The following is a 21,893-nucleotide window of genomic DNA, read 5'->3' as shown; positions in this document are numbered from 1 at the left end:
TGTGTGTGGCAGTTTCCAGCCGGGAAGCTGTGGGAAGTGGTGCTGAGAAGACAAAATGTCCAGCAGAGGTTCCCAGGCTTGGTCTAATGGGCTAGGGAGAGACATGTATAAAACATTGCTTTGGAAGTCAGTACTGCAGCAGGAGGAAGAGAAATCCAAGTAGGAGAGACTAGTAGCAGAGAGAATTACCAGGGTGCTCTCAGTAGGGCACGTGAAAGATGCCTGGGCATGGGCTAGTATGGTAGTATTCCCATGCGAACAAAGAAGAGGACAAAACCAAATGACACTGTCAAAGAAAGAAGTAGCCATAGTTGGTGACAGATGGGGAACCAGGGATTGAAGAAGAGAAAAAAAAAAAAAAAAACATTTGACTCCCTGGTCCAGAAGTTGAGGCAACAAGGAAGGTAATGCAGCCATTGTTAGAGATCAGGAAGTCGGGAAGGGGAGATGTTCCAGAGGAAGATCATATCATGGAAACAAAACAGAAATTCAAAAGACATAAGAGTCTTTAGAAAACAGCACAGTATTTGAATCTTACAGGTGATAGAAGAAAAACAAATTAAAGCAATAAAGTTGATAAATCTTTCAACTGTCAAATTAGAAAAAAACAGTTTGAATTTACCCAGCACCGCAAAAAAAAAAAAAAAGAATTAAATTACACGCTCAATGCCAGTTAGGGTGCCAGTGAGAGAGGCACACAGTAACATTACCAGTTAGTGTAAACAGTTTCTTTCTGGAATGCAGTATATGCCCACTATTTTTACTTTTTTTTTTTTTTTTTTTTTTTTTTTAATTTTAGACAGGGTCTCATTATGTTGCCCAGGCTGGCCTAGAACTCCTGGCCTCAAATAATCCTCTTGCCTCAACCTCCCAAGTAGCTGGGACTACAGGCTCATGCCATTTTGCCCAACTCCAACTATCTATCTATCTATCTATCTATCTATCTATCTATCTATCTATCTATCTAATGATTATGTTTTGCTAGGGATAGAACCCAGGGCCTTGCCCATGCTAGGCAAGTGCTCTATCACTGAGCTACATCCTAAGCCCATTGTATTATTTATTTTGAGACAGTATCTGACTGAGTTGCCCAGATTGACCTCCAACTTGTGATCTTCCTGCCTCAGCTTCCAGGGTATATGGTATTATAGTATATGGTATATGACTCCTCCCACTGTTTTAAAAAGTTCATGTCCTTAATTCCATTTCTAAGACTTTATCCTTAAAACAATAATTTTAGGGCTGGGGAGATAGCTCAGTCGGTAGAGTGCTTGCCTTGTAAGCACAAGGCCCTGGGTTTGATCCCCAGCCCCGCAAAAAAAAAAAAAAAAACAATAATTTTAAAATGCAAACCAAGATCTAGGCACAAAAATCATAATTATAGTGCTGCTAAATAGGGTACAATGTAGAACAAAAGAATAATGGCTGACCCAGCACAGTGGCACACACCTGTAATCCCAGCAGCTCTGGAGGCTGAGGCAGGAGGATCACAGGTTCAAAGCCAGCCTCAGCAACTTAGCAGACTCTAAGAAACTTAGTAAGACCCTGTCTAAAATAAAAAATAAAGGGCTGGAGATATAGCTCAGTTGGTAGTGTACTTGCCTCACAAGAACAAGGCCCTGGGTTCAATCCTCATGTACTGCAAAAAAATAAATAAATAAATAAAAATTTTAAAAATAAAAATTAAAAAGGGCTGGGGATGCGGCTCAGTGGTTAAGTGCCTCTGGGTTCAATTCCTGGTACCAAAAAGAAAGAAAGAAAAATAATAATTGACTGTATATTAGAGGACATTAATTTGATGGACTATATGGTTGGCACTAAAAACAATATTCACTATTCTACTATCATGTATAAGTAATAAGAACAAATAAAAAACACGTAAAAAAGTTAATAAAAATAAAAATGATATTCACATATAATTTATTTGAAATGGAAAATACTCATATACTCATACATTTTTTAAAATAAGGCAGAAATCTTGGGTTTGTCATTGATGATGTTGTTTTTGACCTTTGGATGTACAATTGCTCCAGCCACCATGTTTTGAAAAGGCTACATTTACCCAATTGAATTACTTTTGCATCTTGATAAAAAGAAATCAGCTGAACATATTTGTAGGATCTGTTTCTCTATTTTGTTCCATTGATCTACTTGCTTATCACTCTGTCAATACCACACCGTCTTGATTATTCTGGGTATATAATAAGTCTTAAGATTGATTTCTCCTACTTTCTTCTTTATATATATATATATATATATATTTTTTTTTTTTTTTTTTAGATGTTGATAGACCTTTATTATATTCATTTATTTATTTGGGGTGCTGAAAATAGAACCCAGTGCCTTACACATGCTAGGCAAGCGCCCTACTACTGAGCCACAACCCCAGCCCTTCTTCTTTAAAAAAAAAAAAAAAAAAAAAAAAAATTTTTTTTTTTTTTTTAGCTCTTGTAGTTCCAGTGGCTTTCCATATACATTTAAGAATAAACTTTTCTAGGGGGCTGGGGTTGTGATTCAGTGGTAGAGCACGTTCCCAGCACGTGTGAGGCCCTGAGTTCAATTCTCAGCACTGCATATAAATAAAGGAATTAAATAAAAGTCTATTGACAACTAGAAAAAATACTTTAAAAAAAAGAATAACCTTGTCTATATCTACAAAAAAATCTTGCTGGAATTTTGATAGTAATTGTGTTAAACTCCATATATCAATTTGGGGAAAATCTTCACTATGTTGACTCTTCCAATCCATGAGCATTTATTTAGGTCTTCTCTGATTTCTTTCATACTGCACTCTGTAGTTTTTAGCATGCAAATCCTTGCATGAGTAAGGCTACTGTATTTCCAAGTACTTGGAGACTTCCCTGTTATCTTTCTGTGATCAAACTGATTTCTGTTTGATTCTGTGTGATCATAGAACACATCCTATATAATTTCATTTATTTAAAAAAAAAAAAAAATCCTGCCAAGTGCAGTGGTACATGCCTGTAATCCCAGCAGCTCCAGAGGCTGAGGCAAGAGAATGGTGTGTTCAAAACCAGCCTGAGCAAAAGCGAGGTGCTAAGCAACTCAGTGAGACCCGGTCTCTAAAGAAAATACAAAATAGGGCTGGGGATGTGGCTCAGTGGTCAAAGGCCCCTGAGTTCAATCCCCAGTATCACTCACCCCTCAAAAAATTCCTGGTTGGAATGTAGCGCAGTGGTAGAGTGCTGGCTACCATGTGTGAGGCCATGAATTTGATCCCCAGTACCACAAAATAAATAAATAAAATTATATTAAAGAAACAAAAACATTCCTGAGGTTTGTTTTATGGCTGAAGATATGGACTTGGTACACATGTGGACCTTGGTACACATTCTGTAGACATTTGAAAAGAATGTGTATTCTTCTGCTGTTGGGCAGAGTGTTCTATTAATGGCAGCTATATCCTATTGGCTGCTTGGTGCTACTGAATTCTCTTATGTCTTTTCTGATTTTCTGCGTAGTTGTTCAATCAATCGTCTGGAGTGGAGAGTTGATGACTCCAACTATCAAGATGTATTTGTCCATTTTTTTCCTTTTAGTTCTCCCCATTTTTCTTCGTATTTTACTGCTTTGTTATTTGGTACATACACATTTAGGATTACTGGTCAGGTGCAATGGCAAAAAACAAAACAAACAAAAAACAACCAACCATTAATGAGTGCTATGTCCTCCTGGGATTCTTGGTAGATTGACCTTTTCATCATTATATAATGATACAATGTTGTTCTCTGTCTCTGGCAGTTTTATTTGCTGTGAAGTTGACTTCATCTAATATTAATACATCTACTCCTTCTTCCCTTTGATTTGTTTCCATGACCTGCCTATGTTATTATATTTGAAGTGAGTTTCTAATAGACTGCATATTGTTGGGTTACGTTTTTTAATCCACTCTATCAACTTCTATCTTTTAATAAATGTATGTAGATTATGTGTATTTAACATAATTATTGATAGATAAGGGCTTAAGTCTGCTATTTTATTTTTGCTTTCTGCTTTTTCTGTTTTCTTTTTCCTGCCTTCCTAGGGGTGATTTGAACATCATTTTGTAACAAAATGTGTTTCAGAACAGTTTTAGGCTTACAGAAAAATTGAGAAAATGATAGAGTCGTCATGTACCCCCTTTCCAGTTTCCCCTGGAGTTAACATCTTACACTATATGTCTGACACTCAGGAAGCTAAGCAAAGTTATTCTTGCTTCCTCTCCTCTTCTCTAAACCAAACTCTTTGGGAGTAAGAAATTATACACTAGTCCTCACTTAAAGAGTTAGGAGTTATATCCTACCTCCTTGATGGCAGATAATCTATATAAATTATTTAGAATTCTTCTACAAGACAGAATAACCCATCCATTTATGTATTCTTCTCATCCATTTATTTATTCAATCAGTTATATCAGAATGGATCAATACATTTAGTCTATACTTTGGGACATAAACATTTTAAAGAGTGTTTTAGAATCAATTTTGATTTATCTATAAAGCTTTTGAGTATAATTCTGTTTACTTCTTGTGATTGCTCTAGTTATCACATATATATGAATATAGTCATAGTCTATTGGTGTCATGTTACCTTACCTCCCTTTATGTCCCTTTACCCTCCTCATTTATAATTGCTTTAAGTATTTTCCCTACTACATCTAGAATTGCTCAAATAATGACAATCTTTGCTTCAACTGTGAAACATAATTGAAAGAGACTGGGGTTATAGCTCAGTGTAAAGCACATGCTTAGCAGTTGCCAGGCTCAGAATTCAGTCCCAAGCCCTACAAAGATAAAAAGATCAAGAGGAAGGAGAAAACCTTTGTATTTAACTATACATTGTTTACCAGTTCCTTCTACCATCTTTTTTAAAAAAATTTTTAGTTGAAGATGGACACAATATCTTTATTTGCTTATTTATTTATTTTTAAGTCATGGTGAGGATTGAACCCAGTGCCTCACACATGCTAGGCAAGCGCATTCCCACTGAACCACAACCTCAGCCCTATTTATTTATTTATTGCAATAATGAGGATTGAACCCAGGCGTTCTCTACAACTGAGCTACATTGCCAGACCTTTAAAACAATTTTTTTTTTTTTTAAATTTTGAGACTGGGTCTTACTAAATTGCAGAGGCTGGCCTCAAACATGTGATCCTCCTACTTCAGCCTCCTGAGTTGCTGGAACTACAGGTACACTCCACCGTACCAAGTTAATTATGATGTATCTTTTATTTATTACTTGTTTTATGGTGCTGGGGATTGAACCCAGGGCCTTGTGCATGTGAGACAGGCACTCTGCCAACTGAACTATATCTCCAGCCCTGATGTATCTTTAAAAAAAAAAAAAAAAAAAAAAAGATTTTTTTAGTTGTATATGGGAAAAAATACCTTTTTTTTTAAATTTATTTATTTTTATGTGGTGCTGAGGATCAAACCCAGTGTCTCACACATGCTAGACAAGTGCTCTACCACTAAGCTACAACCTCAGCCCTAATTATGATGTATCTTGACGTGCATTTTTTTGGGTTTATTCTGCTCGAGGTTTGCTCAGCTACTTGCATTTGAATCTAGGTTAATGTCCCTTGCCAAATTTGGGAAGTTTTCAGCCCCATTTTCTTTGTCCTTTCCTTGGTCTTCATTGACACAAATTTTTTGGTACAGTCCTTCAGGTTGCTATGGCTTTGTTCATTTTTTTCTAGTCTATTTCCTCTCTGTTGTTTACACTGTATACTTTCTGTTTTTCTCTCTGGCAGTTCACTGATTCTTTCCTCTGCCCTTTCCATTTTGCTGTTGAGTCCATTTTTCCATTCTAAAATTTCCATTTAATTCTTTTTTAATATCTTCTCTTTCTTTGCTGAGTTTTTTTTAAAGGTGTTTTCATTCATTTCAATCATGTTTATTATTGCTTGCAGAAGGATATTTACCATGGCTGCCTTAAAATCTTTGTCAGATAATTCTAACTTCCATTTCAACATATAGTTGGGGCATCTATGATTGTCTTTTTGTTGTTATTGTTCCCATTCAGTTTGAGTTCTTCCTAACTTTTGGTGTAATGTATCATTTTTTATTGAAAACTGGACATTAGAGTATTATGAGATTCCAAAGTATATTAAACCTTCTGCTTTAACTGGCTTTCTTTTATGTTGCTTTGTCAAGGGAAGGTGGGTGCTGCCTTAGTACTGCCAGGTGGAGATAAAAATATAAGTTCCTTCTCACTCTTCATTGCCACTTGAGAAGGATGCTTCTTACTACTGTTAGAGTGAGAATTCCAGTTCTACATGTGTCCTCCACTGATTCTGCAGTGGAGGTGGCCTTGTCATTGCTAGGTGATGACAAAAGTCTTGACTCTCTTTTATCTCCACCTGACAGTACTAAGGCTGAGAGATTTGTCAGCAAAAGGGACAAAGATTTTAAGTGAATGGAACCAACAGCAAAATGGAAAGGACAGAGGAAAGAATCAGTGAACTGCCACTTCTTCCCCCTTTTTGATTTTTCCCTTTTGGAATGGAAAAAATTTATCTTATGCCTGGCCACAACTATATTTTAGAAGCACATAACTTGTCAGGTTTCACACACAACTGGAGAGGAATTTTTCCTGGGATCAATTATACCTCAATAAATAATGTATCACCCTTACCTGATTAGATGATATTTTTACTATACTAATCTATTTATTATTGTATTTATTTTTATAGTACTGGGGATTGAATCCAGGGATGCTCTACCACTGAGCTACATCCCCAGCCCATTTATATTTTTATTTTGAGACAGGATTCTTCTGCCTCTGCCTCCCAAGTCTCCATGATTACAGGTATGCACCACTGAGCCTGACTGATTGGAGGGTATTCAGATAAAACTTTGGATTTCAGGCTTCAGAGTGGATGCTGGAAGGAGTTAAAACTTTGGGGGCTGTTGAGATGAATGAGTGTATTTTGCATGTGAGAAGGACATGAATTTTGAGGGATTAGTGGCTGAATATGTGAACTGAATTCAGTCCTTCCTCCAAATTCATTTGGAGTTCAACCCCCACCATAATGATATGGTATTTTGAGATGGGGCTTTTGGGAGGTGTTGAATTTTAGAAGGGATTATGGGCAAAGTGCATTCATGATGAGATGAGGGTCCTTACCTCACGGATATCTTACTCTCTTTTCTCTGTGCCTTGTGAGGACGCAGGAGAAGACTGCAATCCACAAGCCAGGAAGAAAGCCCTAACCAGAACCTGCCCATGGAATCAGACTTCCATCCCCCAGAACTGTGACAAATAAATTTCTGTTGCTTAAACCACCAGTCTATGATGTTTCAATATGGTATCCCTAGTAGACTAAGATACATGTCTACTCCGTTTTCCTGTAAGCCCTCCTTTTCTTGAATTATTCACAATTGTACTATAATTTAACTCTTCCCTCACTGATGGAAATTCATGTTGAATTCTATTTTTTTATATTACAAGTAATTCTTATATTTATAATTCTCGCACAGATATCAATAAGTATTCACAACTTTATTTCTGTTAAACATATTTTCCAGAATAGTTATTATTAGGTTAAAGGGTTTAAGAATTTTTTATTTATAAAACATTGTCAAATTACATTTACTTACTGATTGATACTGGGGATTGAATCCGGGGAGCTTTGCCACTGAGCTACAATCTTTTTATTTATTTATTTATTTTTAATTTTGAGACAAGGTTTTGCTGAGTACCTTAGGGTCTTGCTAAGTTGCAGAGACTGTCCTAAAACTTGTGATCCTCCTGCCTCAGCCTCCCAAGTTGCTGGGATTATAGGCATGAGCCATCATTCCTGATGCCAGATTACTTTTAAAAATTAGTCTAATAAACTGGGTGCATTGGTTGTAATCCCAAGGCTAGCTTTAGTAACTTAGCAAGGTCCTGAGCAACTTAGTGAGAACCTGTCTCAAAAAAAAAAAAAAAAAAGAAGGAAAGAAAGAAAGAAAAGAAAAGGGCTGGGATGTGATTCTGTAATAAAGCACCTCTGGGTTCAATCCCCAGTACCAAAAAAAAAAAAAAAAAAAAAAATTAATTTAATAAAGCTAGGCCTGGTAATACATGAATACATGCTTGTAGTTCCAGCTACTCAGGAGGTTAAGGCAGAGAATTGTATAAAAACATTTACATGTATGTCCAAAGACATAAGGTAATTCACTACAGAATTTGCTTATGATAACAAAATAAAAAATAGCCTAAATGTCCAGCAATATGAGATTAGTCAAATAAATCATACTATAGTTATACAAAAGATATATGCAATTACTGAAAAGAAATAAAGTAAGAATATTTACATATGTATACATATATATATATACATATATATACATATGTCACACACATATGAATATAAAACCATCTTCAAAAGATATACTTTTTTTAAAAGACAGCAAAGTTTGCTCTGATACAACCTTCCCCAAGAGACCCGAGGCCTGAAAGTCAAAAGACCAGAGCTTTAGTTTCAACTCTGCCTCTATATGGGCACAAAAGCTTGGGCCAAGGACTTCTGCCCTGGCCTTAGCTTCCTCACCAGTAAAACCAACACTTGGACTGAAGTCCTATTTTCTAAACTTTAGCCATTCACAGACCTCATATACAGTTTTAGTCAAATCTATAGGTCCAATTTATCTAACATCTTTAATTTTTTTAATTAAATAAGTTTACTTTAAAAGAAACTATATCATTAACATGAACAGAAAGTCAGTGTCGCCTGCCATAAAAGAAACTACAGTAAAACAAACAAAACCACAAAAGTCTCTGGATAAGTTGGCACAAATCCATATCCAAGCTACTTGGGAGGCTGAGACAGGAAGATTGCAAGTTTGATGTCAGCCTGAGCACTTTGGAAAGACTCTGCCTCAAAATTAAAAATGAAAAGATCTGGGGGTATCTCAGTGATAAACCACTCCTGTGTTCATTCCCCAGTACCAAAAAAAAAAAAAAAAAAAAAAAAGTAGAAATTGCTGGCTGGGGATGTAGCTCAGTGGTAGAGCTGCTTGCTTAGTATGTGCAATGCCCTGGGTTCAACCCCAGCACAGCCAAAAAAAACAAAACAAAATACATTTATTTAAAAACAATGAGAATGTAATACGTGTGAGAAAAAAATTGCACAGTGTTTGTAAAAAATATTGAGGTCTTAAATCTGGAGATTTTACTTTAAAAGCTAGGGCAAAATCAGTTACTTTTCTTTTCTCTCTCTCTCTCTTTTTTTTTTTTTTTTTTTTAATACTAAAGATTGAACCCAGCGGGGCTCTCCCACTGAGTTACATCCTAGTCCTCTTTATTTATTTTTTTGGTGGTGCTGGGAATCCCAGGGCCTTATGCTTGCAAGGCAAACACTTTACCAACTGAGCTATCTCCCCAGCCCGAGAAAGGGTCTAAATTGCTTGAGGGGGTTGCTAAATTGCTGAGGCATTTGCAAATTTGCAATCCTGCCTCAGACCCTGGAGTTGCTGGGATCGTAGGTATGCTACAACACCTGGTTATTCTGTTGCTTTCAGTGGAAATAAAGTATCATCTACATGGGTCCATAGTAATTATTTTCTTGAAGTCACGCATTTTATGTGATAATTATTTTTATAATAACCATTCAAGTCTTAAAAATAGCACAGTACTAAAAGTCATTTGTCACCAACAGTTGGAGTAGGGAAATTCCAGAAAACAGTGCCACAGAATTTCCATCAACTCTAGCCCTTTGGGGTCCCAGAGTTTACTAGGAGCAGGTCTCTGAACACAGGAGTGTTCAATCCATTGTTTTCCTCCCTGAATAGGGGGCAGGGAAATTTTACCTTTGGTCAAGAAGTTGTTCTGATTTCCCAGAATCTTGGTTTGGTTAGAATATTTCCAGGTAAATAACATGTTCTTCTTCTGGGAAGCTGTGCAGGGCAGTTCCACTGAACCTTCCACTTGGCCCATCACTATTTCCTTTCCCTGAGTTGCCACTGGGAGCAGAGCTGCGTGAAAAAGAAAGGGGTCAGGCCTCAGAGCTGCAATGCCTCATCTCAGCGTTTCCCCACCTCCCACACCATCTGCTCCCAAACCCCAACTGTGAGACTTACTCAGTTGCAGTACTAGCAGCAGTTGCCAAAAAGCGATTCTTTGGTTCATTTTAGCCTTGCTGAGGTAGGCAGGGGCCTGAATCATCAGGGACCTCAGCCTGCAGAAGTAGTAGAGACCGAGGGAGTTAATAATCATTACTCAACAGGTATTCATTGGGCCTGGGCAGGCAAAGACCTCTTTCTTCCTCAGGACCTTTACATCCAGCTCAGGGAACCAGACTTGCACACCCGAGGCAGACATCTGGAGTACATGCCACAAAATGCAATGCCCATCTGGACGTGGTGGTGCATGCCTGTAATCCCAGTGTCTCTGGAGACTAAGGCAGGAGGATCATGAGCTCAAAGTCAGCCTCAGCAACTTAGTGAGACCCTAAGCAACTTAGTGAGACCATGTCTCAAAATAAAAAGAGCTGGGGATGTGGCTCAGTGGTTAAGCATCTCCTTGTTTTTCTTTATGGCTGAATAAAACTCCCTGGTACCAAAAACCAAATGCAATGATGTAGTTATGATTGGGAAATATTAGTAGCATAACAACAATTTATCTGGCCCGACATAGCCTCACATCACACACACACACACACACACACACACACACACACACACACAGAGAGAAATTAATGTATCCATGGATATACAAATAAAAAATGTACTGTACTACAAAATACAGTTTAAGTATCAGGGCATTTATACAGAGTTGTAGTTTTCTAACAAAAGTAGAACAGATTCCTTGGGAGTATTTGGAGAGAAAGTTACTACTTTTGATTTATCTCTTTGCTTAAGAAATATCCAGTTTTGAGAGACTATAGTATGAATGGGTTTCTTGTTCTGTTAATTATTTGAGGCTTTTAACAAATGGTTCATGAAAGAAGATACTGGACTCAAATAGAGAAAAATCTCTTTTCAGTTAGATTTCTGCCCTGCTTATACTTTAAAAATACAAGCATAGATTGCTAATTCCACTTCATGTAAATTACACACACACACAAACACATGTTTATATGTAAAATTTCACTTCACCTGTAAACAGTGAACTCTACCACTTTTACTGATACCATACTATTTTTTTTTTTTTGGGGGGGGGGGGTATGTTCCTGGGGATTAAACTGAGGGCCTTCCCATGCCAGCAAGTGCTCTGATTTTCCAGAGTTATAAGTGCTCTGAATGCCCTAACCCTAATATTATAATTTTCAAATATACAATGTTTCCAGATGTGCCTTGCATTTAGGCTGCCTAGTTCTTATTTTGATTTTGTTGAGTCTCTTGCCTGCTTGCCAAAAGTTAGGCTGTGTCAGGCCCACATACAATTGAAATCAGAGGCATCCTTGAGCTTTAAATCACTAAACTGAAAATTCAACACACCACATATTGAGATGGAAAAAGTCTGTGTTGTGGTTTGTTTATTTATTTATTTTGGGTGGTGCTGGGGATTGAACCCAGGGCCTCACAGATGCTAGGCAAGCGCCCTATCACTAATCTACACTTGCAGACCCGGTGGGGGTTTTTGTTTGCTTGTTTAAAAAAAAAAAAAAGAATGCTGTACCCAGGCCAGGAGTGAGCTTTTGCCATTTGGGATTAGAAAAGGATTCCCAACAAAGGTGGCAAAGTGATGGGAAACACAACATGCAGCCAGGCCAGAATGAGAAGCTCCTGCTACTACTTGGGGCTGGCCAATGGGAAATGACTGAAAGGGATGAGACAAAGGGGTACAGACAAGAGAATGAGGTATGTTTGTTGGCTCTTTCCTTGCTCTGCACATGTTTTCTGGTAATAACTCTGTATCTAATCTCTTCCTGCTCTGCCCCATCACAGCTCTGGTCAGGTGATTCCTTAACCACAGCTCAAGTCCTCTTTGGGTTCCAGAAACAGCATTTCTGCCTCTTTTGGACCCTTGCTTCTGTTACTAGTGTCTGTGTGCCTCAGCGCACTGGTTTCCTTAGCCCTGTCCACATCTCTGTAAATAATCCCCTTTCTACAATCCTTTGAATCACCTGAAACAGACTCTATTTTCTTTAAGACACTAATACATAATCCTTTATAGGAATGTAGCACTCAGAAGGGGTGCTAGGGTTTGTTCACCCTAATGAGGTTTGGGAGAAGATAAGAAAAGCCCTGTCCAGTTACTTCATCTGCCCCGAAAAGGAATTACCCAGGACCTAACACATGGTAGGTGCTTGATATGGAGGATGGACACACACACACACACACACACACACAGGATAGATCTTGATTTTGTTTAAATCAGGAAACTACAAAGAAGTCAGGCAAGAGGCTTCCAGGAAAGGAGGGAGGGAGGCTAGTCTCTAATCACACTAGTCATGGGTGCAGTTGTTTACTAGTTAACACAGGGCAAAGGAAGTGTTTAGGGGAAGGCTGGGGTGAGAAGAGTAGGGTAGGGACAGCCTTACATGTTTAGGTGTTTCCACTGTTCCCCATCCCAGACTGATTGTGTCCTTGTGAGCAGACGGTGAGGACGGACAAAGTCTCCACATGGGATACCCTTCTCTGGGTTCAAATTCAGCTTATCATGGTAAGATAAGGAAGGAAGGTGAGGAGCATTCTCAACCCTTCCCCAGATGGTGGCCATGTTGTCTCTTTCCTTTCCATAACTCCAGGGTCTGTGCAGAAGCCCACCTCCCTCTGCCTCTAACTCCTTGCATGGCCCCATCTCAGTAAGGGTTCAGCTTAGTGGAGGAGGCTGTGGGTTTCCAGCTGCTGCTTGCTTTGGTGTTTTGGGCTTCCGCTGCCACCCTAGAGAGCTGGCTTTTGATTCCACATCCTCAGTGTCCCCAGAGGCACTTCACCTCAGTACAGTAGCATCCTGTGTACCATCACCCCTGGGAGAGAGGTTAGGAGGGCTGGCTTAGTCCCCCAAGGTCCTTGTCCCTTTCTCTCCTCTCTTTGTTTCTCTCTCTCTCTCTCTCTCTCTCTCTCCTTCCTTCCTTTCCTCTTCCTCTTCTTACACGGGACATGAAACTCTATTTCCCCATGCTCATGCCTCCAGTCTTCAACTCCTGTGTGCGCCTCATACACCAGGAACTGTTGGGCTCTCCATCTCTTCTCACTTGGAGTTCTCCCTGCCTGTTCTCCTTTTTCATCCTTCCCCTTTCCAGCTGCCACCAAGATCTAGTTTCTTCTATACTGTAAACAGGCATCAGGGCCTCTTGCAGGCAAGCAAGCTTTCCACAGGTTTTGATCCGTGGGTGGGCAAGGGAGATGGCTGCATGGTGGGAGGGACACAGCGGACAAAGGGAGGTGGACAGATCTGAAAAGCACACAGAGGTCTCGTGGGAGGACAGGAAGGAGGGAGGGAAAAAGGGAGAGACCCAGAGCAGCTCCTTAAAGCAACAGTCACTCTTCATACCATACACAGAGCATGGATGAGTGGGTTCTTTGTTTCACAAATTTGAATAATGAAATCCACGAACACAAGAGTGAGAGCAAAACAACAAGATTTATTAGAGTAATAGAAAGAAAGTAAAGTTCCCAAAGGGAAGGGGTCCCAAGAGAGGGGTGCCAAGAGGTGTCTGTTGTCTGGGGGGGGTTATGGACTTGATCTGTCCCTAGAGTTGATTTATGGGATAAAAGGATTCACAAAGGGGCCAATCAACTCTCTATTTTGTCTTCTTTCAGCAAATCTAGAGAAAAGTGATTTCTAAGGCTTTATTAGACAAGAGTAGGGGTGAAGGTGTGTTGGCACAAGAGGAAGTATCTTTTGCAGTTAGTTGTTAACAAAATGTCCTCATGGCTAGGACCAGCTGAGATCAGAAGCTTGATTTCTCATCTTCCTTTCCTTCTCCGAGACCCTTTTCCTGGCTGACTATGGGTGATCTACCTGTTTCAATCCACCATCACATGCAAAACTCAGAGTCTTACAAGAGGTAAAGGAGAAGCAAAGAAGTGAAGAAATTCTGGGAGGGAACCAGGAATTCTGGCCCATGCCTGTGATATCAGCAGCTCTGGAGGTTAAGGCAGGAGAATGGCAAGTTCAAAGCCAACCTCAGCAACTTAATGAGGCCCTGAGCAACTTAGTGAGACCCTGTCTCAAAATAAAAAATAAAAAAGGGCTGGGGATACGGCTCAGTGGTTAAGTGCCCCTGGATTCAATCCCTGGTACAAAAAAAAAAAAAAAAAAAAAAGGAAGAAAGAAAAAGAAAAAGAAATTCTGGGAGGCAAGACACATGCAGAGAGCATGTTTCCAAAAGAGAAACAAAGAGGGACCAACCGAGACAGAGATGTGAACAAAATGGCAACACACACACACACTGTGCTCCTCCCAGGGCGCTTGAGGTTCCTGCCGTCCTCACCCCCGATCCCCCAGAGTGGGATAAAGAGGAGGTTGGGGAGAGGAAGAGGGCACAGCCCCACCACAGTGACAGTCTGTGGTCCCACAAGCACTTTTATCTTCCTCTTGTTGCCCCCAGTCAGCCCACTCAAGCCCAGCCGCGGCATGCCCCCCCACATGCACCCTGCCAACTGCTGACTGGCTTCCTATAAACTTCCTAGATATGTGACCCCTTTGAGGGACCCCTGTGGTTCAGTGGCTGCAACCTCCACCATCCTCTCCTTTGCCTCAACACCCACGTTGGGGGCAGGGTGTACGCTGTGTGCCCACCTTCCTTCCTTTATCCCCCCAAAGAAGGGTACTAAACAGACCTTGGTCTTTAGGCCTTGCAAACCAGACTCCACACATTTAACTGTTCCCAAAACCCAGGTATCCAGTTTCCCATCTGCATCAAAGTTATTTCATTCGACAAACATTTATTGGGTGTCTAAAATGTTCAGGACCTTCAGCCACCTAACTCCCCTCAGGTCACCTCACTGTCATGACCAGAAACATGGCGTAAGGTTGCTTTGAGGCTCTGCCTAGAACCAGATGGTGGGGCAGTTTTTATTTAGAAGTAGACCAGACTGAAAGAGGGAAGCCCTCTTCTGAGTATCTATAAGCCTGTCCTCAGGAACTCTTTGGTAGGCCATTCAGGGTAGCCATTTTGTATCAGCCTACAGAATCTGGCACAGTGCCAGAAATTTTCAAAACATGAAATTGCAGCGATCTCCTCCATCGGGATATTTTTCCAGACTTGTGCCCTGAAATATGTGTCCTATAAGAGCAGAACATTCAGGAAGAGCTATCCCACTTAGAGTAGAATCTTTGATTTATCAAAAATGGAAACTTTCTATTTTCAGGGATCAGACTGTACCCCAGAAGAACTCTTTCCCAGAATAAATCTACAAATTGAAGGCAGAGAACACCTGGCAGACAGCAGGGCTTCAAGGCCATGAGGTCTCAGAAGGCATAGGCCTGAGGGCGTGGAGGTAGCAAGCTGGGTTCTTGAGTGAAATGTCACTCCCTAATACCCCATCAAGCCTGGAGAGGTGGGGAGGTCTGCAATTCCTTTTCTAACTCTACCAGCCGCCTAAAACCAATAATCTTATAATCAATTTTTCCAATGATAGTTACCTTAAAATACAATCTAACACTTTTATAGCATTTCATACCTAAGAGCTCAGTTATGCACTTTTTGAGAATTTGAGCTTTCCTGTTTTCTTAACCAAGCCAACTGAAGTATAAGCGCCTTTAGACATATTGATCAAAAATTCTTAAATGCACAAAACTGGAGAAAAATTTAAAAATACACAGAAACATATAAGATTTTTAAAAGGCCATATACATCATGTGGTCTATGAAATGTTGCACGTATGATTTTTGGTGTGAATTTTTAGTGATTGTATCATTGGGAAAATTGATTTTAGGAGAATTGCCTATAGAATAAACCCCACTCCTTATTCCCTTTTTCTTACTTTTACCATTTTCCCTCTTTTCATTTCTTATTTATAGGTTTTCTCCACCTAAATACTTATTTTTTCTATTTCATTTCCGCCTCCTCTCCTTGGCTCTTTTTCTGCTCTTCGGTCTTCTAGTCTTCACCTCCTCTACTGCCCCATGAGTAGTTGCCTTCCACTGCCTTTCTCAGCCATTCACTCTCTGATCTTGTGGTTCCAGTCAATACCCCTCTGGAGAGTACTTCAGTGCCCTTCTTACATTCTGGGCACTGAGCTATGCCTGGTGCAGAGGCAGACAGAAGTATGGCCTAGTCCTGGCCTCATGAAGCTCACAGTTCCAGTGGGGAGATCACTGCTTATGACCAGTTTCAAGAGAAATGCAAGAGAAGGTAGCCAGAGCTGTGGGCAGAGAACTGAGAGCCCAGCACATTCTTCTGCACCAGCACCACGTTCACCTCCCCTTCCCAGCTCCATGGAAAGGAATGGAGCTGAGTGAGCCCCTCTTACCTCTGTACCCTGTTTTTCTTCCACTCTGCTTTTTGCACAGGTATGTCTGTGTGAGGGACCTGGAGCTCTGTAACCAGGAGCCCAATGAGGAGAGGGTTTTGCTTCTTCTTTGGAGAACAACTTACATAAAGAGACAGGAAGAAACCCGGTAGTGAAGCTCCTCTACAACCCAGTCTTGGGCCAACCCCCAACGTCACCACCTGGAGCTGGGGTCCTCCCCCCACCCCCGCCCCTCCATCTCTCACCCCCACTCTCAGGGAAGATGTCAAAGTGAAAATGCCAAAGTCATGGGAAAAAGTTAAGCAGAATCAGGCTGGAGCCCATAGCGCCACTGCCACTGTTGGGAGACAAGAAAAAGACTGCATCAGTGACACAGTCAGATTTGGTGGGGCTTCAGGGAAAGAAGTGAGACGCACTTGTGAGCTTGCGAACCCCCTACTCTGATGACACTGCTAGTACTGCTTGCAACACCAACAATTAATGCAAGTGCTCCCACTTACCACTGATGTACTCCTTTTATTTGGGCGGAGAAGGTACAGGGGATTGAATCTAGGGGCACTTAACCACCAAGCCACATCCCAGCACTTTTTATTTTTATTGAGAGACAGAGTCTCATTAAATTGCTCAGGCTGGCTTTGAACTTGATATCCTCCTGCCTCAACCTCCTAAGCCACTGAGATTATATGTGTGTGCCACGGTACCAGCCGCTGCTCTTATTGCCACTTCTCTTCACAACACATTGTACTTAAGAGTTGCACTTAATAAAATTAACATTTACTACTTCATCAAGGGCATTCTTCAGTAAAACTGGCATTATTTTTTTCTTTTTTATTGCAAGTGCCTGGTTTGGTGCCACTGCTTTGATTTATGCTAAGGTAGCAGTTTTATCCAGATTGCTTTTGCAACATCATTGTGATGTTGACACAATGACAAAGAATATCCTGTCTTTTTTATAAAAATAGCTTGAACTTGAAGATACCCAGAAAGGTCTCAGGAACTTCTAGGGGTCAATAGGCCACCCCACTTAACACTTGTAAAACGAGGGCTCCAGGTAATTTTTATTCATTCTTCAGGTTTTAGCTATCACTTCAATTGTCCCTGAAATCTGTTTTCTCCTTCCCTTGCAACAGAGCTGTCAATTTTTAACTGAGCTCATAGTTACCTTTTTTTTTTTTTTTGGTACCAGGGATTGAACCCAGGGGCACTTAACCCTTGAGCCACATCTCCAGCCCATTTTACATTTTATTTAGAGGCAGGATCTTGCTAAGTTGCTTATAGCCTCATTAAATTGCTGAGACTGGCTTTGAACTCAAAATCCTCCTGTCTCAGTCTCCCAAACCACTGGGATTATAGGCATGTGCCACCGTGCTTAGCAAAAACAAAAAAACAAAACACACACACACAAACAACAACAACAACAACAACAAAAGCCCCTTTTTTGAAAAGGGATATTGTTATACTTCCCAGCTGTTCTCAAATCCCTAGGCTCCAGTGATTTTCCTGCCTTGAGTAGCTGGGACTACAAGAATGCACCACCATGACCAGCTTTAGATACACGGAATTAATAGATAGTTCCCAGCCTTTCTTGCAGCAGGGATGGGATCAAATAACTCATTTGGTTAATAAATATAAATGAAAGTGTTTAGGCCAGGTGTGGTGTCACATGCCTATAATCCCTGTGACTTGGGAGGCTGAGGCAGATGGATTGCAAGTTCGAGGCCAGCCTCAACAACTTAGCAAGACCCTGCCTCAAAATAAAAAATATAAAGGGCTGGGGATGTGACTCAATGGTTAAGTGCCCCTTGGTTCAATCCCCAGTATCCCCAGTACGAGGGGGGAGAAAAGTGTTAGGTGCAACCTCTGGGCTTTAAAAGGAACCAGCTATGAATATGTCTTCCTCAGGTATTCTCCTTGAAGGCTGGGTGGAATATTAATACCAGTCCCATAGCTTACAGCCAGTCTGTGTTCCTCATTCGCATTACCTACCATGCTCCTGTAGGCATTTAAGTTTGTGACCCCTGCTCTAGTCCAAACCTCTCCAAACATTCATTTACATATTGAACAAGTGTTAAGTGTCCACCAGTGTAAGGTACTCTGCTAGGTGCTGGGGTTGTGATGTTGGATATGACAGACATTGTCACACGAGCTCTGGCTTCTGACATGAGCCCTAAACAATGAATCATTTCATTATGGGTGGACAAGTGCTACCAAGGGAGAAGCAGAGTACTGGGAAAACTTATCACAAGGGAGCCTTATTTCAACTGAAAGAAGTGCGTTGTAAGCATTGTGAGTTTGGGTTCTACTGTAAGTGAAAGAAAATCAAAATGAAGCTGATAGTAGTGGCAATACATGTCTGTTGCTCCAGATACTGGGGAGACTGAAGCAGGAGGGGGATCTTGAGTTCAAAGCCAGCCTCAGCAACTTAGCAAGCCCCCAAGTAACTTAGCAATACCCTGTCTCTAAATTATAAAAAGGGCTGGGAATCTTGTCCAGTGGCTAAGTGACCTTGGGTTCAATCTCTGGTATAAAATAATAATAATAATAATAATATGTTCAAATGAAACTGTAGTTTATTTCTCACATGAAAGAAGTTTGAAGGTAGGTGGCTCCAAGATGAGGAAGCACCATGCCATATCCCAGCACCAGGATCTGGGTTGTTCGAATCCTTGTTAACTTCTATGATCATGACTTCCAAAGTCTGAGAAGGCTACTAAAGTTCCTCAGCTGAAATGTGTTTCCTTTATAAGATCTCCCAGTACCCAGTGCTTCTCCCTTCTTAGCACTTGTCCACTCAAGTGGAATGACTCATTGTTTAGTGTGTATCTCAATAAACAAGATCACAGGAACTGTATATGTTTTAGCACTCTACCCTCAGCAACCTGGAAAAGCACCTTGGCCACCTGGTAGATCTTCAGTACTTATTGAATGCTTCCTCACTCTTCCTTTCTCTTTCCTCCTTTCTTTCTTTATAGGCACTAAAGATTTAACCCAGGGACACTCTATCACTGTGCTATAGCCCCAGCCCATTTTTATTTTTATGTTGAGACACGGTCTCTCTAAGTTGTCAAGGCTGACCTCAACCTTGCAATCCTCCTGCCTCAACCTCCTGAATTACTAGGATTACTGTAGTGCTCCACTGCACCCAGTTCTGAACATGTTTTTATATATCAATTTTTATTGATAATAATTAATATCAAATTTACTGTGGTAAAATACATCTATCATAAAATTTACCACTTTAATCATTTTTATTTATTTATTTTTGGTGGTGTGGATTGAACCCAAGGCCTGGATGGAGCATGCTAAGCATGTGCTGTACCACTGAGCTATACCCCCAGCCTACATTTTTCCCATTTTTAAATACACAGCTCTATAGGATCAAGTACATTCACATTATTAAACCAATACTCTTGACACCAAGAGATCTTTGAATAAAAGAGTTTGTTGAACCATCATAGATGCTAGCTTGGGACAAATTTCTAAAACTTCCAGTGATGAGCCTAACTAGCATTTAGGCTATCTGCTGTACATACAAGTCAAGAGGGTTGTTTATTATTATTACTTTTTAAAAATTTGTAGTTGTAGACTTGTGTTCCCCTCGTGGGTCCTTTCAGCATCTGCTGCCATTGAAGACTCCAGGCGGGTTAGGAGTCATGGGGTCGGTGTTCAGCGGCTGGAGTCCGGGCCCTCCCCATGCGTGCTGCTCCCTTGTGAGGACACTGGAGGAAGAGTAGTGTCCTGCAGGGCGACTTGGGCCTTGCTTCTGAGAGTCTTTGCTCAGAAGAGAAACAGGGTTTCTCCGCTAAGTGGAATGGAACCTGTGACCTCTAGGGATCCCACTAGGGATGGGGCCTATGATCTCCAAGCCCACCTCTGGGTTGGGACCTGTGACCTGGTAGAGACCTGCTACAAAAGGTGGGAGATGTGATCAGATGAACGATCCCACAAAGTGGGAGGGCTTACAGTTACAGCAGCTCTTAAGGAAGATGTCCTGCAGTGATCCCAGAATGCCCGAGCTAGAATCCTTTCTGTGGCTACTAGGCTAGTCTGTGGCACCTGTGTAGTATCATGGACACTGAGAAGTAATGACACCTCGTGAGAAGTGGAGCAGAATTTGTACCTTAATTGAGCAGATTTGAAGCCTCACTTACTTCTAAAAGGAATCAACAGTATCTTTTTCTTGGCCTGGGTTGTGTGTCTAAGGGAACTTTCTCTGACCCCAGGTTTGGGCTTTTTTTTTTTTTTTTGCCTCCAGAATAAGTGTGGCTGTACCTCAGGCCCTTGTGGTATCTCCCAAATGAAAAATGAAATATTTAATAAACATTGTTTTAAACTTGTGATAAAAAAAATAATAATAATAAAAAAATTTGTAGTTGTAGAGTTGAAGAAATAGCTCATGTTGGAGAGCGCTTGCCTAGCATGCGCAAGGGTCGCGGTTCCAATCCCTGGCCTCTCAAAGGGGAGGAAAATAAAACTCTTTAAAAAAATTGTAGTTGTAGATGCTTTTATTTTATTTGTTTATTTTTATGTGGTGCTAAGGATCGAGCCCAGTGCTTCACACATGCTAGGCAAATGCTCTGCCCCTGAGCTACAACCACAGCATCCAAGATTATTTTTATAACAAAAGTTCGAGGAAGAAAGGCATAAATTAAAAAAAAAATTTTTTTTTTAGTTGTAGATGGACACAATACTTTTGTTCTATTTATTTATTTTTATGTGGGGCTGAGGATTGAACTCAGTGCCTCACACGTGCTAGGTAAGCACCCTACCACTGAGCTACAGTCCCAGCCCAATGCATAAATTATTTACACTGAAACTACCCTGTCATAGATAAGACAGAAAGGATGATGTGATGCAGGGACAGTTTTGGGATAAGAAGACAGTCCGTAAGGAGGAATACTAACTTGCTGCTTCTGGGTTGGTCAGAATTTATAAGCAGGATTCGATGGCCCAGCTGGTGGGACATCTGAGGTTTGAGTCAAGGTTTTAGTGTAGAATTGATTTTGTTGTTGCTGTTGGTTTGGTAGCAGAGCCGTTAACTGATTAACTTCCCTTATCTCTCCTGCCCTCCATTCTCTGCCCCTTTTAATTAAGTTTAGGACATCCCAGCATTTTTCTCTTATCAACATGTTTGTGCAGTTATCACCACCATCTATCTCTGGAACCTTTTCATCATCCCCAACTAAAGTTCAGTACTCATCAAACGCTAACTCCTCATTCTCTCTCAATTCCTGGCTATTGAATACTTCTTGAAAGAATGAAGAAGATAGTTGGACTATCTTAGCAGAAGTCACAGTACAAACAACTTCAGGTGCTAGGTATGTAAATAAGAAAAGCTGGCTGGGGCTGAGGGTTTAGCTCAGTCCTCAGTTGGCATGAATGAGGCCCTGGTTTTGGTTCCCAGCACTTCCAAAGAAAAAGAAAAAAAAGCAAAAACAAAAAACTAGGCATGGTGGTGCACACCTGTACTCTCAGCAAGTCAGGAGGCTCAGGCAGGAGGATTGCAAATTTAAAGTCAGTTTCAGCAGTTTAGTGAGG

General features: G+C 40.6%; 1 protein-coding gene across 4 annotated transcripts in view; it reads right to left on the bottom strand.

Annotated features, from left to right (window-relative positions):
* Positions 1-16,482, bottom strand: part of CD4 (CD4 molecule) — a 30,902-nt gene extending 14,420 nt beyond the window's left edge. For all 4 annotated transcript variants that reach the window (XM_079141077.1, XM_079141078.1, XM_079141079.1 and 1 more), the window contains exons 1-3: positions 16,356-16,482; positions 10,068-10,165; positions 9,798-9,962 (exon numbers count right to left, since the gene is read on the bottom strand). In XM_079141077.1, coding sequence (XP_078997203.1) covers positions 9,798-9,962; positions 10,068-10,152 — 250 coding nt within the window. In that variant the 5' untranslated portion in view covers positions 10,153-10,165; positions 16,356-16,482. The remainder of the gene's footprint in view (positions 1-9,797; positions 9,963-10,067; positions 10,166-16,355) is intronic.
* Positions 16,483-21,893: the final 5,411 nt, after the last annotated feature.

The sequence above is a fragment of the Sciurus vulgaris genome, assembly GCF_902686455.1.
Source record: "Sciurus vulgaris genome assembly, chromosome: 5".
NCBI lineage: Eukaryota > Metazoa > Chordata > Mammalia > Rodentia > Sciuridae > Sciurus > Sciurus vulgaris.
The sequence above is the reverse complement of the archived record's forward strand: the minus strand, read 5'-3'. Positions and strand labels throughout refer to the sequence as shown.